We start from the raw sequence: 13,542 nt of genomic DNA on the forward strand, positions 1-13,542 counted from the left end.
TTCGGGCAGCTCTCCCAGGTCAGGCACTCGTCAGTGTTCGCTTTGCCGACAGGGCGGCAACCCTTCCCCTTTACATAACCAAGGGGTCGTCGCAGACACTGCTGGGCCGAAACCGGATTCATGCACTGGGCATTTGTCTGCCAGAGTACCAGGAAGCCAGTTTGCATGTGGTGAAAGACGTCCCCAGCCTCCTGACCAAGTTCATGTCCCTTTTCCAGCCAGGGGTGGGCACATTTGCTGGCACAACGGCTGGCATCTATGTACCTGAGGGAGCCCGGCCACGTTTCTTCAAGCCTCGTCCACTACCATTCACCCTGAAGGACGGGGTCACCCAGGAGCTGCAACGGTTACAGTGAGAGGGCATCCTGGTGCCTGTCAAGACGTCTGAATAGGCCACTCCCATGGTACCAGTCCTCAAGCGAGACGGCAGTGTCAGGATCTGCGGGGATTTCCAGGTTACCATCAGCCCCATCGCTACCGTCGAGAAGTACTCGCTACCCCTGATTGAAGATCTCTGGTCAGCATTGTCTGGTGGACAGAAGTTTACCAAGCTCGACCTCAGGGATGCTTGCCAGCAGCTGGTGCTCCAGGATGCCTCTCGGAAGTATGTCACAATATCGACAACTTTAGGGCTCTTCCAGTACACGCGCTTACCGTTTGGCGTGGCCTCAGCCCCAGCCACATTTCACAGGAAGATGGACAACCTCTTCAGGGGCATGAGGAACGTGGTGGTGTATTTGGACGACATCCTGGTTATTGGCAGCGACGACGGGGACCACCTGCAGAATCTGCACAATGTCCTGGCACGACTGCAGGATGCCAGTCTCAAGCTCAAGCTGGAAAAGTGCATTTTCCTGGCCCCCAGAATTGAGTACTTGGGACATGTCATTTCCCCAACTGGCCTAGCCCCGGCTCCCTGCAAAGTTGATGCTGTGCTCAAGATGCCTAAGCCCCAGAACAAGAAGGAGCTTCAGAGCTACGTCGGCCTCATCAACTTCCACAGGAGTTTCCTGCCAAACCTGTCGGAGCATCTACACCCGCTCCATCTTCTGCTTTGAGATGGTCAGCAATGGGTCTTGAAGAAGGAGCAGGTGCGGGCCTTCCAGCACAGCAAGGAGCTAATCACCAAGGCTCCAGTGCTAGTGTACTTTGATCCTGCCAAGGCTGTCCTGACCATAGATGCATCGCTGAATGGCGTGGGAGCCGTCCTGGCACACCGGGACAAAGCTGGCCCGGAACAGCCTGTGTCGTTTGCTTCTCGTCGGCTTCATGCTGCAGAGCAATGCTACAGCCAGCTGGACAAGGAATGTTTGGGCCTCATGTTCGGTGTCGAATGCTTCAACCAGTAGCTGTGGGGCCAGAAGTTCGAGGTGGTCACGGACCACAAGCCGCTCTTGGGGCTGCTGGGGCCTGACCAGGCATTTCCTGTGCAAGCATCACCTCGAGTGGTACGCTGGGCCTTGAGGTTGGCAACTTACAGTTACCAGCTAGTTTACCGTCCAGGAAAGGACCTGGGACCTGCTGATGCCCTGAGCCGCCTGCCCCTGCCAGAGGTGCCTGATGCTATTCCAGAACATGCTGAAGTGTTCATGCTGGAGCATCCGTACCCGGAGGTGCTCTCCACATCTGCGGTATTGCAAGCAACTAGCCGGGACCCAGTCCTGTCTCAGGTGGTAGCCCCTGCCAGTGCCTCATCACTGCTCATCCGCACGCCAGACGGGGCCACGTGACACAGACACGATGACCATGTTAGGCCTCGCATCGGGACCTGGCCAGCATCCTCGATTGCCATTTCCAAGTTCCAGCCCGCAGGAGGACTAGCGGCAGCACCAGTCACTTCCAGTGGAGCACCGCCCACCTAGGAGGCGGCAAGCGTTGCCAGTGGTGTGGTGCCTGTTGGACCGGTGTCGAGCCCGTCACCACTCACAAGGCCGACCACTGCGGACCCTCCGGATGGAGCGAGGCTGTCTCAGGCAGCACACGGCGTTGCCACACCCGGCCTGTCAACACCGGTTCCCAGGCAGAGTACTCGACAGCGTAGACCACCGGACCGTTACTCGCCTGGGTAGCACGCACCGTCGACCCGGCTAAGGCGGAGGCAGAGCCTCGCACTTTGGACTTGGACTTTTGTTGTCAGGAAACAAACTGGGGGTAATGGGGTGTAACAAGCATGTGATGCGCCCTCGGGCATAATCTTCATTGGCCTGCCAGGCTCGGTGGGCAACATTGGTCACCGCACCACAATAAACACCGACGAGCACAATGAGCAATGTGATTTTTGTTCTGCCTTGTCTTTTTCATTTTGTTCAGTAGTAATGAACATGGGTGCGATCGGAGATGGTTGTTCGGCACGTTCGTTCGGTTACCAGCACGCGCGAGTGGCCTATTCTGCGCCGACGTCGCCAGCCGCGGGGCGCGGCCACGTTTTTGGTGACGTCAAAATGACGACACGCTCCTGTCAATAATCCTCCCACCGAGCATTTTGTCTGCTAGGCGCCGAACCCGACGGGAGCTGGGAAGGATGGAGCAATCATACGGCTTCACATGGCGCGTCTGGTGGATTGGATTGGATCCATCAGGCGGCTGCGGCATGGCACATTTCAATCCAAGCCATAGTTTAATTCGAGAAAACGGCGCTTCCGTTAGGAACTTAGGTTGTTGCGCTGGCGTTTTTAGAGGAAGGAGGAGAGCGGGTGGCGGTGTGGAACGCGTTTGAAGCAATGGCAGAAAGTGAATTCCGGCGTCGTTTTTGTTTCTCGAAACAAATAATTCGTTGGTTGTACAGAGAAACTGACCCCGTCATCAGTGCTAGCGAGCCACTGGAATGTTGTCGCTGCCTCTTGAAAAGTGCGCCACTTTTCCCGTAGTTCTTTTTTTCTTTTTTTCTCGCTGTGCGCGACACCACCCAGGGACGATGCAAAGAAACTAATAGTTATAAATTGCAGTAGTCAGACACACTACTATTTGAAAACGTGCTTGGGCTTGAGAAGAAAAAATACATTTTTTCAGATAAAGATTTCATTCATTTGGAAGACGAGAAACATTTCGTCTTGTAGTGTACTGTCTGCAAGCAGACGACAAACGACAAAAGTAAGCTTCCAGGGAGGTCACCGCTTCCTGATTGGCTGCTCTCTCTGCCCCGCTGTCACAAACTTTGCATACTGCAACTGTGACGTTGCAGCAACTGAACAGAATGCGTATCGAACAAAATATCTCCAATCGCGCCCCATGTCGCTCATTTCAAATACTTTCGTGCAGGTTTATGAGTAAGCTCATTTTTTTGGTATGGCTGTCAATCAAACAATCATCATCATCATGTATTTTCCCTTAAAGACCCCTGTCGGGCTATTACATAAAGGAGGGGGATACAGAAGATAAGGATAGAAACAAAGATATGGTTACAATTTCTTAGAAAACTCAGCCTGTGGTTTCGTATCAAAAAAAAAAGGAAGGCCAAGAGGCACACTGAATAGAATGCAAAAGCAAATCAGCAGAACAGTCACAATGTGAGACGGCAATCGCAAAACAATGAAGGCACAGTACGGCACAGGTTAGGGTTTAAGGTGATCAGTAAGCAGCTGCTTGAAGATAATGGGATTGCGCTCAAATTGTTCCACTCTGCAATGGCGCTAGGCAAAAACAATTGATTAAATGAAAATGTTGAACCATGCAAGCGCTGGATGCTGCAAGAGTTAAAAAGGCAACAAGACGTACGGGTTGGTGGGATTAGAAGCCTTCCATGCAGTTCAGGGAAGTTATACTAAAGTCGCCAGAAAAGGGACACTTTGTAATTTTCCGATGCAACACCATTGGTTCGAGTCCTAGAGATGATTTAATTGCACTGACACTTTCTTCACGGCTGTACCTGGAAGTGATAAATCTAGCGGCGCGATTTTGTATTGATTCTAATATATTAAGTAAGGTTGGTGCGCACTCTAAATAGCTGAGGCGTATTCAAGTTTACTTCGAATGAAAGTTTCATAAGTTAATAAGTTTCAGTTTTCTTGTGGATGAGGGACACAGCGTAAGGAAACGTCTGACATAACCAAGTGATTTATTGGTGTCGGTAGCCAATTTTGTTATTGGTCGGACCAGGTCAACTTGCTATTAATAGTGATACCGAGATAATGATACGATTTAACAGTGGATAGGTCTGTCGAGTTTAAAAAGTATGGGTGATCCTTGTTTGAGTGTTTACGGGATACCTGCATAACTTTACATTTGGAGATGTTTGGAGTTACATTTGGAGTTTCATTAACTCTTTGAATGTCAATGACGTAAATATACGGCGCCACGAACAAGTCCGAAAATGGTCGATGCCATCTGTACGTTTAAAAAGTGCGCCAATATCCTAACTTTTTCTTTTCTGTCATGTGCTGCCACTATGTGGGGATACAAGGAATTTTTTTCACGCGCCTCCCTCTCTCAGTTTTCGTTGCATGCTTTTTTTTGCGCTAGTTTGCTCCTGCGTGTCTATATACTACCGCTCTCGCATCGGCGCGTGCGTGTGCGGGCGGCCGTTTGGATTTTGTTTCGTGGGCGGTTTTGGCTTTCTGCACTTGAAAAACTGATGGCTATCTCGTTACTAATCGCTCAAAGGGCTACCGCTTATTTCTCACTCGTTTAGTGCTCACAGGGGTGTGCAGGAAGGATGCCGCCGTGCATGTTTCCATTTCCTTCTTTTTCTTTTTTAAACTCCTGAAAACTAATTGCCATAGCTGGTTCGCGATAAGATGAAGATTAGCGGAAGTTTGTCACACGTGTTGCTTTTTTGATGGGCACACAATCAAACAGTTTGCTTGAGCGCGCGCCTATGCAGTTTGATTACGCTCTGGACGTATGTACAGTAGAACCCCGCTGTTACGTTCCTCACTGCTGCGTTTTCCCGGATGCTACATTGTTTTCATCTGGTCCTGGCATAGCTTCCATAGGATCCAATGTATAAGGAACCCCACTGTTACGTAGTAGCTGTGAAAACGTTTCCGCATGATGCGTCGCAAACCGAACCCGCCTGGGCTAAAGTAGGTAACGCGTTCCAACCGCCATTTTGGCTTTCAACGAGTTTTGACCGGGCTTGGCTATGGAACTGGCTGCAAGAAGCTGCACGCCAGTTCGAGAGGCCGCCACTAGGTGGCCATTTGTGAAAAATGCTCTCACTATCATCACTGTGATTATGGTCACCGCATGGTTTGTTGGACGCATGGAGGAAGGAAACTGAGAAGAGGCCCTACCCCCTCCGCGCGCTAGGAGAAAAGTGTGGAGGAAGTGACGTAGTAGGGTCTCCTCTTTTTTGTTGATTTTTTATTTCTTTGCCGTAGTGGCCACGCCTCTCGGGCCACAATGGCGGCTCTGTTTTGATTCTGTGCGCTCACACGTGTTGCTCCGTAGGTTTCGTACCATGGCAAAGGCACCGTAATAATATTTGGGGTTTTACGTGCCAAAACCACTTTCTGATTATGAGGCACGCCGTAGTGGAGGACTCCGGAAATTTTGACCACCTGGGGTTCTTTAACGGGCACCTAAATCTAAGCACACAGGTGTTTTCGCATTTCGCCCCCCTCGAAATGCGGCTGCCATGGCCGGGATTCGATCCCGCGACCTCGTGCTCAGCAGCCCAACACCACAGCCACTGAGCAACCACGGCGGGTGGCAAAGGCGCCGTGCGGGCAGGTTTACATTGGTCTTCATGTTTTGTTGTGCTGCGTTATCTGGACCGTGCTCTCTCGGATGTTGCTGTGGCCAGGTGGGACAGGAGGAACTAAAGTTTGTGAAATGAACGCGCATGCAACGCTGTACGCAATGTACCGCGCCACGGCAATGGCAACGGACGATGGAATATCCACGGGAAATTTTGTCCTCCTTGGCGGAATCATGCTAACGATTGTTTAGTATTGCGGCGGGGCGCGCGGGTCCGAGCAGCACGGTTGCGCGCAGCGCAGCATGGTTTCGCGAGAAATGTAAACAAAAGAGGAGAGCTGGCCCGATAGGCGGAGCAACGCCATGAGCAACGCCAACTTCTGACTTCACTTTAAATTCACAAAGAGTGACGTCAGGGCCTCTCCTGAGTTTCCTTCCTCCGTGGTTGGCCGGGTCGACTCACGGAGGAAGGAAACTCAGGAGAGGCCCTGACGTCACTCTTTGTGAAGCTAAGGTGTTAGTGAAGCTATAGCTAAAGGGAAGCCGGAAGTTGGCGTTGCTCATGGCGTTGCTCCGCCTATCGGGCCAGCTCTCCTCTCTTGTTTACATTTTTCGCGAAACCACGCCGCGCTGCGCGCAACCGGGCTGCTCGGACGCGCGCGCTCTGCAGCAATACTAAACAATCGTTAGCACGTTAGCATGATTACGCCAAAGAGGGCAAGATTTCCCGCGGATATTCCTTCATCCGGTGCCATTGCTGTGGCGCGGTGACGACGAGGAGCACGAGCCGCATGATGCCAGGGAGTTGCCAAATTCTAGCTTTGGAGAAGCCGTCGCGGCTCTGAACATCCCCCGCACGTACGTCGCACCTCACAGCGACGCTGACAGCAATGCGGCCTTCCAGGCTATTAGAAACGTGTGGTGATTTCTAGCGAGCAAAAGAAACGGCAAGCCACCATTTAGACTTTTCTTAAGTTCTAAGCGCACTCTGTGGAAATAAATTGTCTATAGTTGAAGCTGCACTTTTTTCATTCATTTTCGGAGCTTTCCTCACTGTTGCGTTTTCCCGGCTGTTAGGCTTTTTTTTTTCCTCGGTCCTGTGAAAAATGTATCAACGGGGTTCCACTGTATTAGTGTAAGAGCAGGAACATTTGAGAATGGCGAAATATTCTCGCGTGCAGATTTTCAAAGCCTTGAACTATGTGCATAAAAATGCATAAAATTTGTAATTCTGATAAGTTTATTTCTTTTTTTATTGTTGTTATTCATGAATGAAGAGTGCATATATACCAATGCAAAATATTTTTTTTTCTCACTTTACGGTCACCCTAGAAAAATTACAGTAAATTTTTTTCGAAATAAGTCCCTAAGAATTGGAATCTGAAATAAAAAAAATCGACCCTGGGCGGTCGCATATGGCGAAAAAAATCGACCCTCAAAGGGTTAAAGAGTTGGAACACCAGGTTTCTAATAAATGCAAGTCTTTTTGGAGCATTGCATGGTCAGTTGGGTCTGTAATGCGACGGTAGATTACGCAGTCATCTGCAAAAAGTCGGATATTGGATGATATGCCGTTAGGAAGGTTGTTTATGAAGATGAGAAAGAGAAGGGGACCGAGGACGGACCCCTGTGGTACTTCGGAAACGAGGCTAGCAGTGGTTGAGCAATGATTTCCAACAACTGTGTACTGGAATCAATTAGTAAGAAAGCAACAGATCCACGACAGTGCGAGAGCGTCGAGACCGAGGCATGAAAGTTTGGCCAAAAGCTGCTGATGGGGAACAGTCAAATGCTTTGGCCAAGTCTAGGTATATGACGTCAGTTTGAAGTGATGAGTCTAAGTTGAGGTGAAGTTCAGTAATAAATTCAAAAAGCTGTGTATCGCATGGCAAACCAGGCCGGAAACCATGCTGATTATGAAAAAAGAAGGAATGATCTCCGAGATGACATGCTATTTCCGAATATATTATATGTTCTAGGAACATATCATATATTATTTATTACATATTATAACATATTATATATTATTAACATATATATATTGACGTAGTAGTACTGCGGAAACCCGCAAGGTGGAATGAAGAATGAATAAAAGGAAAATAAGACATCCACCCGTTCGTAGCGATTGCTACAAAGGAAACCCATACGGGTTCCTCAAAAGAAAAGCCTCATAGTTGAAGGAAAATTCGTCCTGGTCCGGGACTCGAACCCGGGACCACCGCCTTTCCGGGGCAGCCGCTCCACCATCTGAGCTAACGAGGCGGCTAGCAGATGGTAAGGCGAAGTCGAATTTGTCGACAACACGAAGCAAAGGCAAGAGTTTGACGTAGTAGTACTGCGGAAACCGACAAGGTGGAATGAAGTAATGAATACATAACGGGAAATTAAGACATCCACCCGTTCGTAGCGATTGCTACAAAAGAAACCCATACGGGTTCCTCGAAAGAAAAGCCTTAGCAGTGATGTTATCTGGCCTGGGGGCACTAGAAATCTTTAGGTTTTCGATAGGTTTTATTTATCGATAAGTTTCAATGTTAGCATTTTATTCTATTCTTTAGGTATTTTGCGTGTCACTGTTTTTGCCATTACCAGCGAGTTTTCCCTTTCTATGTTGTCCTGACTATGTCATACACGTCGTCCAGTCTTGTGCAATATCTTAGTGCATATATCAGAAGCTCGTCTACATTTTGGTCTTGAGGGCGTTATATAAAAATCCTTTTTTTTATATGTGTATGTACATGAAACGGCCTTCGCGTTTTCTAGCGCTTTTCTTTTATTTTACCGTCTGTTAACTTTTGTGTTTAGTACTCTTGTATGTGTCATGCACCTATCACTTTTGATCATTTTTGAGCATGTATCACACCACGTCATAAGAAAAATTTTTGTTTTCGGAAACGAAGTCAATAAAGCGAGACCAAAGACCTGTTGTGTTGGAAGTGGAATTTTTTTATGTCCTGGCACACGCTGGTATAATACAAGTATGGGCAAGACTGCGTGCGTGCCAACGCATAGCCCATGGCGCACCACGCGCCAACTCGCAAGCAATGCCAATGCGCAGCATCCCGAGCTGGCGTGGTGCGCCGTAGCACACATGTGATTAAAAAAAAAAAAAAACGCGCTGCATACAGGTATAAAAAATGTAAGTGGCGCGCACGGCATGGGGGATGGGAGCAGAGAAGGTCGCCACAATAAAAACAAAAAGAAAAACGTTTGGGAGAGGAGGCACCCCAGGGCTGCTGTTCTTGTTGCCATGACAACGTAAACAATCGTGTGTGCCGCCGTTTTCCTTCTGCATCACCCTGCTGTTAGGGCCGTAACTGAAGGGGTCCTTGGCGCTAGCGTCGAAAGTGTCTGCTCGAAAACAGCCAATGGCAGCCATGCGGAGATTCACCCTTGTGCTATGACTGCTTGCTCCATTGGCGACAGCAAAACAATATGGCGCGCGCATGTGCATGCTCCAGCGCCGTGAAGCAAACGACAGAAAATCCGCTAGGCCAATCGGATGGCTCACTGCGTCAAGCAGCCAATACGAGCGCGCACTGGTACATCACAATGACGCATTTTTACTAGAAAACCAATGAACAAGCACAGGCTAGGGATTTGGCCATCCTGGCAGGACTGTATGACACTGCGCCTGTGGGGAGCATAAACACACAGTCTTGTGAATTCTTGGAACGCCCACAGCACTTTTTCAGGTAGTGCTCAAGGAATGCATCAATTTGCAATAAGGTTTAAGGGCCCTCGCAGCACTGTCTCAAGTTCAAGGCCCTTTCAAGCAGGTGTAAAAACACTGCAAACTCTCGCTACACATTGTACACACACATAGTTACACCCACCTTCTCCTTGGTCTTGGTGATGAATCCAAGGCGCTGGTCTATGTCTGCAATGCAGTGGTGCAAAAAATTAGCAACACACCCACACCGCTGCATGGTGGCTCAACAGCAATTTCATCCACACTGCAGTCACACCCCAGATAGCCACAAACATCCAATAGATGTACCGCATTGATCCAAACATCCAGCGAAAAATGGGATGCCCTATGGACATCCTTTGCATGCACATACATCTAAGGGATGTACAATGCCGTCAAAGTGTTGGATGTCCAATGAACATCCATTTAGTTCGTTCACCAGATGTACAGCAGACGAAACTTTGGATGCCCATGGAACGTCCATAAAGTTTGTACTTTAGACGTGCATTGTAGGCCCCTTAAAGCTTTGACATTGTCTATGCGTGCGCTTCTATGATTTTGGTGTGGACAATGCTGCATAGTTGGAGCCTGTAGTTTGGTGCAACAATTGCACGGTATCATCAGTGATCATGTGATGGATGTCCATAGACTTCCCAATTTTTTTGCAATTAATGACTTCTATATTTCCGACTTTGGAAAAGTAATTGACAAAACAAGGAACAGTATGTTTGGGAATGAATTGACATATATAGTAGAAAAAAAGAACTGCATGAAAATTATATCAAGGCATTGTACCCTTGTTCAGCACCACCAAACTATTTTAAACTGTGGCAAACTTCCAGTGTGGAAGTGATTGCGTGGCCCTTGACACTCCATCTCGGAGACCATGTGCATCGAAAGCATGCTTGAAAGCAAGGAGCCGGAAGCACGCCACAAGTTTTGCACTATAAATGACAAACGGTGTTTAAAGACGTCAGGAAAGTTAAACGATTTAAAGAGATTTTATGCAGCATTATTGTCCAACTATCAATTATTCTCACAGCTGCGTGCCTGTCACCATAAGCGCAGCCATTGCAATAGTGTAGAAGATCGCAAGATAGCGCTATGGTGTTCTAGAAGGGAGTAGTGGGCTCAGGAGTCGGAGTGCCCCATGCATTGCAGAGAGGCGGTGAGTGCGGATGGGATGCGGATTTTGGTGGCGGCGCTGTAGTCATGTGGGCTGGCTCTCTCCGCTGCTTCGCCATAGAATAAAGGGCTTCGCGCGCTTGTTCATGCATGCTTGAATCGCGACGTTGACTGTTTTTTGGTGTTGCAACCTACCGTTCGAGTCTGTTTCGCGCGCAGTCAGCCGAACACGTGAGAAGTAGGAATGTCGAAACGTCAACGCCAACGACACTGCTTTGCTTCCGGCTGTGAAACAGGATGTAAGTGGAAAAAAGGAAAGCAGCAGTCGTTCACCGCGCCAAAAGATGAAGAAAGACGGTGAATTTGGGAACGCAACTTGCACCGCCAAGACAAAAAACTAGACGAAACATGTGCGGTTCGTGAACTTCATTTCGACCCATCGTGTATTTTTGGGCGAGACTATGTGCACATAATAATAAACGGTGAAGAGGTGCATACTCCACGAGGAAAGCTGGAGCTCCTGCCCAATGCCGTGCCGACGCTGCTGCCAAATGCCCCTAGTTACTTGTAAAAAAAGTCGGTACAGCCAAGACGATCTAGGAAGTGAAGCAGCGCCAACATGACATGTTACAACAAAAGGTCCAAAGTGTGTGGTGATGAGCAATCCAATTGTCATGAAACGGAAACAGATGCCGATGAAGCTGCCGCGACGTCTCAACGTGAGCCCGGTGTGCCTGAGTATTTATTGGCTTTGGGTGTTCCCTCCATCTGCTGGAGTTGCTACCGTGTTCCAGATTACACTGATGTTCTGTACTGCAAATTGAGGATGCACGCCAACCAAGAAGTAACATCAGAAAGGGTGGTGATCTTCTCACCAGATGCGGAGACGAGGACGCTCGGCGTCGCATATACAGTGTACCTTTGTGGCCGAATGGTCGACCAAGGACGCGTCACATGCGATGCGGAAGCTGAGAAAATTCTACGAAATGTTGACACACATCGTATCTGCAAAGGTGCATTGCAAACTAGCAGCATGTCATGGGCGGATTTAACTAAGGGCCTTGAGCTGCAAGTGACCACCTGTGAGGGCACATACTTCAACAAGTGCTGTGCTAGAAAAGAACCATCAGAAGGTATGTTTAACTGCTGCATGATTATAATTATAACTGTCATGCAAATAATTTTTCATCACAGTTATTTAACACCTGCACTGTCTGTTAGAACGGATCAGGTCAGCCCATTTGCTGTTTTTGGTTTTCAGGGCAAGCATACATCTCCTGTCGATACCTGAGAAAGGCCCTTCTAACGCAACAGTCAAGGCTGAAGCGACAACTTTAGAAGAAAGTCTCAATTACGGCACAGAAGCTCCACGCAGCAAAGAATAGAATCAAATGACTGGCACCTCGCTCTGCAGCCCTCAAAGACCAGCTGATCAACATGCAGCAGGAGAATGCCTCAAAACCAGAAGTCCTGCGAGCACAGATTGAAACTTTGCCTCTCAAGTGGCGGGAATGTGTTATGCACTGTTTCGCTGCTGCAAAGAAGAAAAACGCTAAAGGAAACATCTATTCAAACGATTGGATTCTTGAATGTATTCTAATGAAAATGAAACGCGCCAAATTGTACGAGCATCTTCGCAGACATAACATAATTTCCCTCCCGAGCAACAGTACATTGAAGCGCTACCTGAGGCTCTACAAGAGTGGATTTGGGTTCAGCCACAAAGTGCTAGACCAGCTCAAGCTCAGAACAAGACATATGAGTAGCATGAATAGACATGGCGGCCTTTTGGTGGATTAAATTAAATTGTCTGAGCACCTTATGGTAACTCCATCGGGCCACATAGAAGGCTTTGTCAACATGGGCCCTTTCACGTCTGAAGGGAAACTGTAACCTGCAACCCCGGCATGGTAGTAATGTTCGTGCCATTTACTGGAAAATGGAGCCAGGTTATTGGTGCATTTGTGACAAGCGCTAATGTGAAAGCAGAAATGCTTGCAAAAATATTCATCGAGGCAACAATTCTTGCTGAAGCAAGTGGACTGTTTGTTGGTTTTGTTACGTGTGATGGCACGTCTTGGAATAGGCAGATGTGGAAAATATTGGGAATGTTAGTCAAGTCAAACAATATCACCTGCAAGCTACACCACCCTGTGGACTCTGCTAGGCATCTCCACTTCTTGTCCGATTTTCTGCATTTGCTGAAGTGCCTAAGGAACATGGTCCTCAAGCATCCTTTGAATACACCTGATGGCATGGTATGTGGCAAAATTTCATGTAACATGTTAACATGTTATGTTATGTTCATGTAACACAGTTCATAATTTCACTTTCATCTTGTGGATGTTCCAGTAGAGAGTTATTTATGCTTCTAAGTACAATAACACAAATAAAGAGCTAAATGTCTGTTTTATATTATTTGGACATATTTTCATGTTTCTATCCAGCCTTTCATGGAAGCTTTCAAGATCGACTGCACCAACATCACTTTGAAAGCAATGCCTGGCCTTTCATCCGTTCATCTGCAGCCAAATAGTTCTGAAAAGATGCGAGTGAATTTCGCTTTTCAACTCTTCGGAGATCGTGTTATCAATGGACTCCAGTTGTATAAGAATAGACTGGAGGGTTCGTGGGGAAGCATTGATGCTACACTGTCATTCTTTCGGTAAGCAACACAAAAATAATCCATGTTACTGTTATTCTGCATGATGGAACAACCCCATAGAAATATCTAAGCAATTGTACCTTGCATTGTTTTGCGAGAACCTGGTTTACCTCACTTTCCATATGCTTGCTGATAATAAGCAAGTATACTGACTGTATTTAGGGGTCACATAAAATAAAATATAAAAATCGTGTAATGGTAGCCCTTATTCCAAAAAGAATTTCCATTTCTGTACTCTTTCAGGACCATCAACTGCCTCATCAAGATGATGACATACCACTTTGCAGCAGAAGCTTTGCGCCTCTGCTCCAAGAAGGCACAGACACTGAAAGACTTTCTTGAATTTCTTTCTTCTTGGCAGAGTCATGCTAAAGGAGTAGGTGGATTTTTAAGCGATTCAACTGCAGATGGCCTAAGGGTGACG

The 13,542-nt window shown here is 47.7% G+C and overlaps 1 protein-coding gene across 1 annotated transcript in view; it reads right to left on the bottom strand.

The window, feature by feature from the left end:
• The window catches only part of LOC142567663 (26S proteasome non-ATPase regulatory subunit 13-like), a 296,627-nt gene that overhangs the window by 155,987 nt on the left and 127,098 nt on the right, over positions 1-13,542 (bottom strand). The window contains exon 5 of the mRNA XM_075677845.1: positions 9,474-9,517. Within this exon, the coding sequence (XP_075533960.1) occupies positions 9,474-9,517 (44 nt within the window). The remainder of the gene's footprint in view (positions 1-9,473; positions 9,518-13,542) is intronic.

This window comes from Dermacentor variabilis, unplaced genomic scaffold, assembly GCF_050947875.1.
Source record: "Dermacentor variabilis isolate Ectoservices unplaced genomic scaffold, ASM5094787v1 scaffold_14, whole genome shotgun sequence".
Taxonomy (NCBI): domain Eukaryota; kingdom Metazoa; phylum Arthropoda; class Arachnida; order Ixodida; family Ixodidae; genus Dermacentor; species Dermacentor variabilis.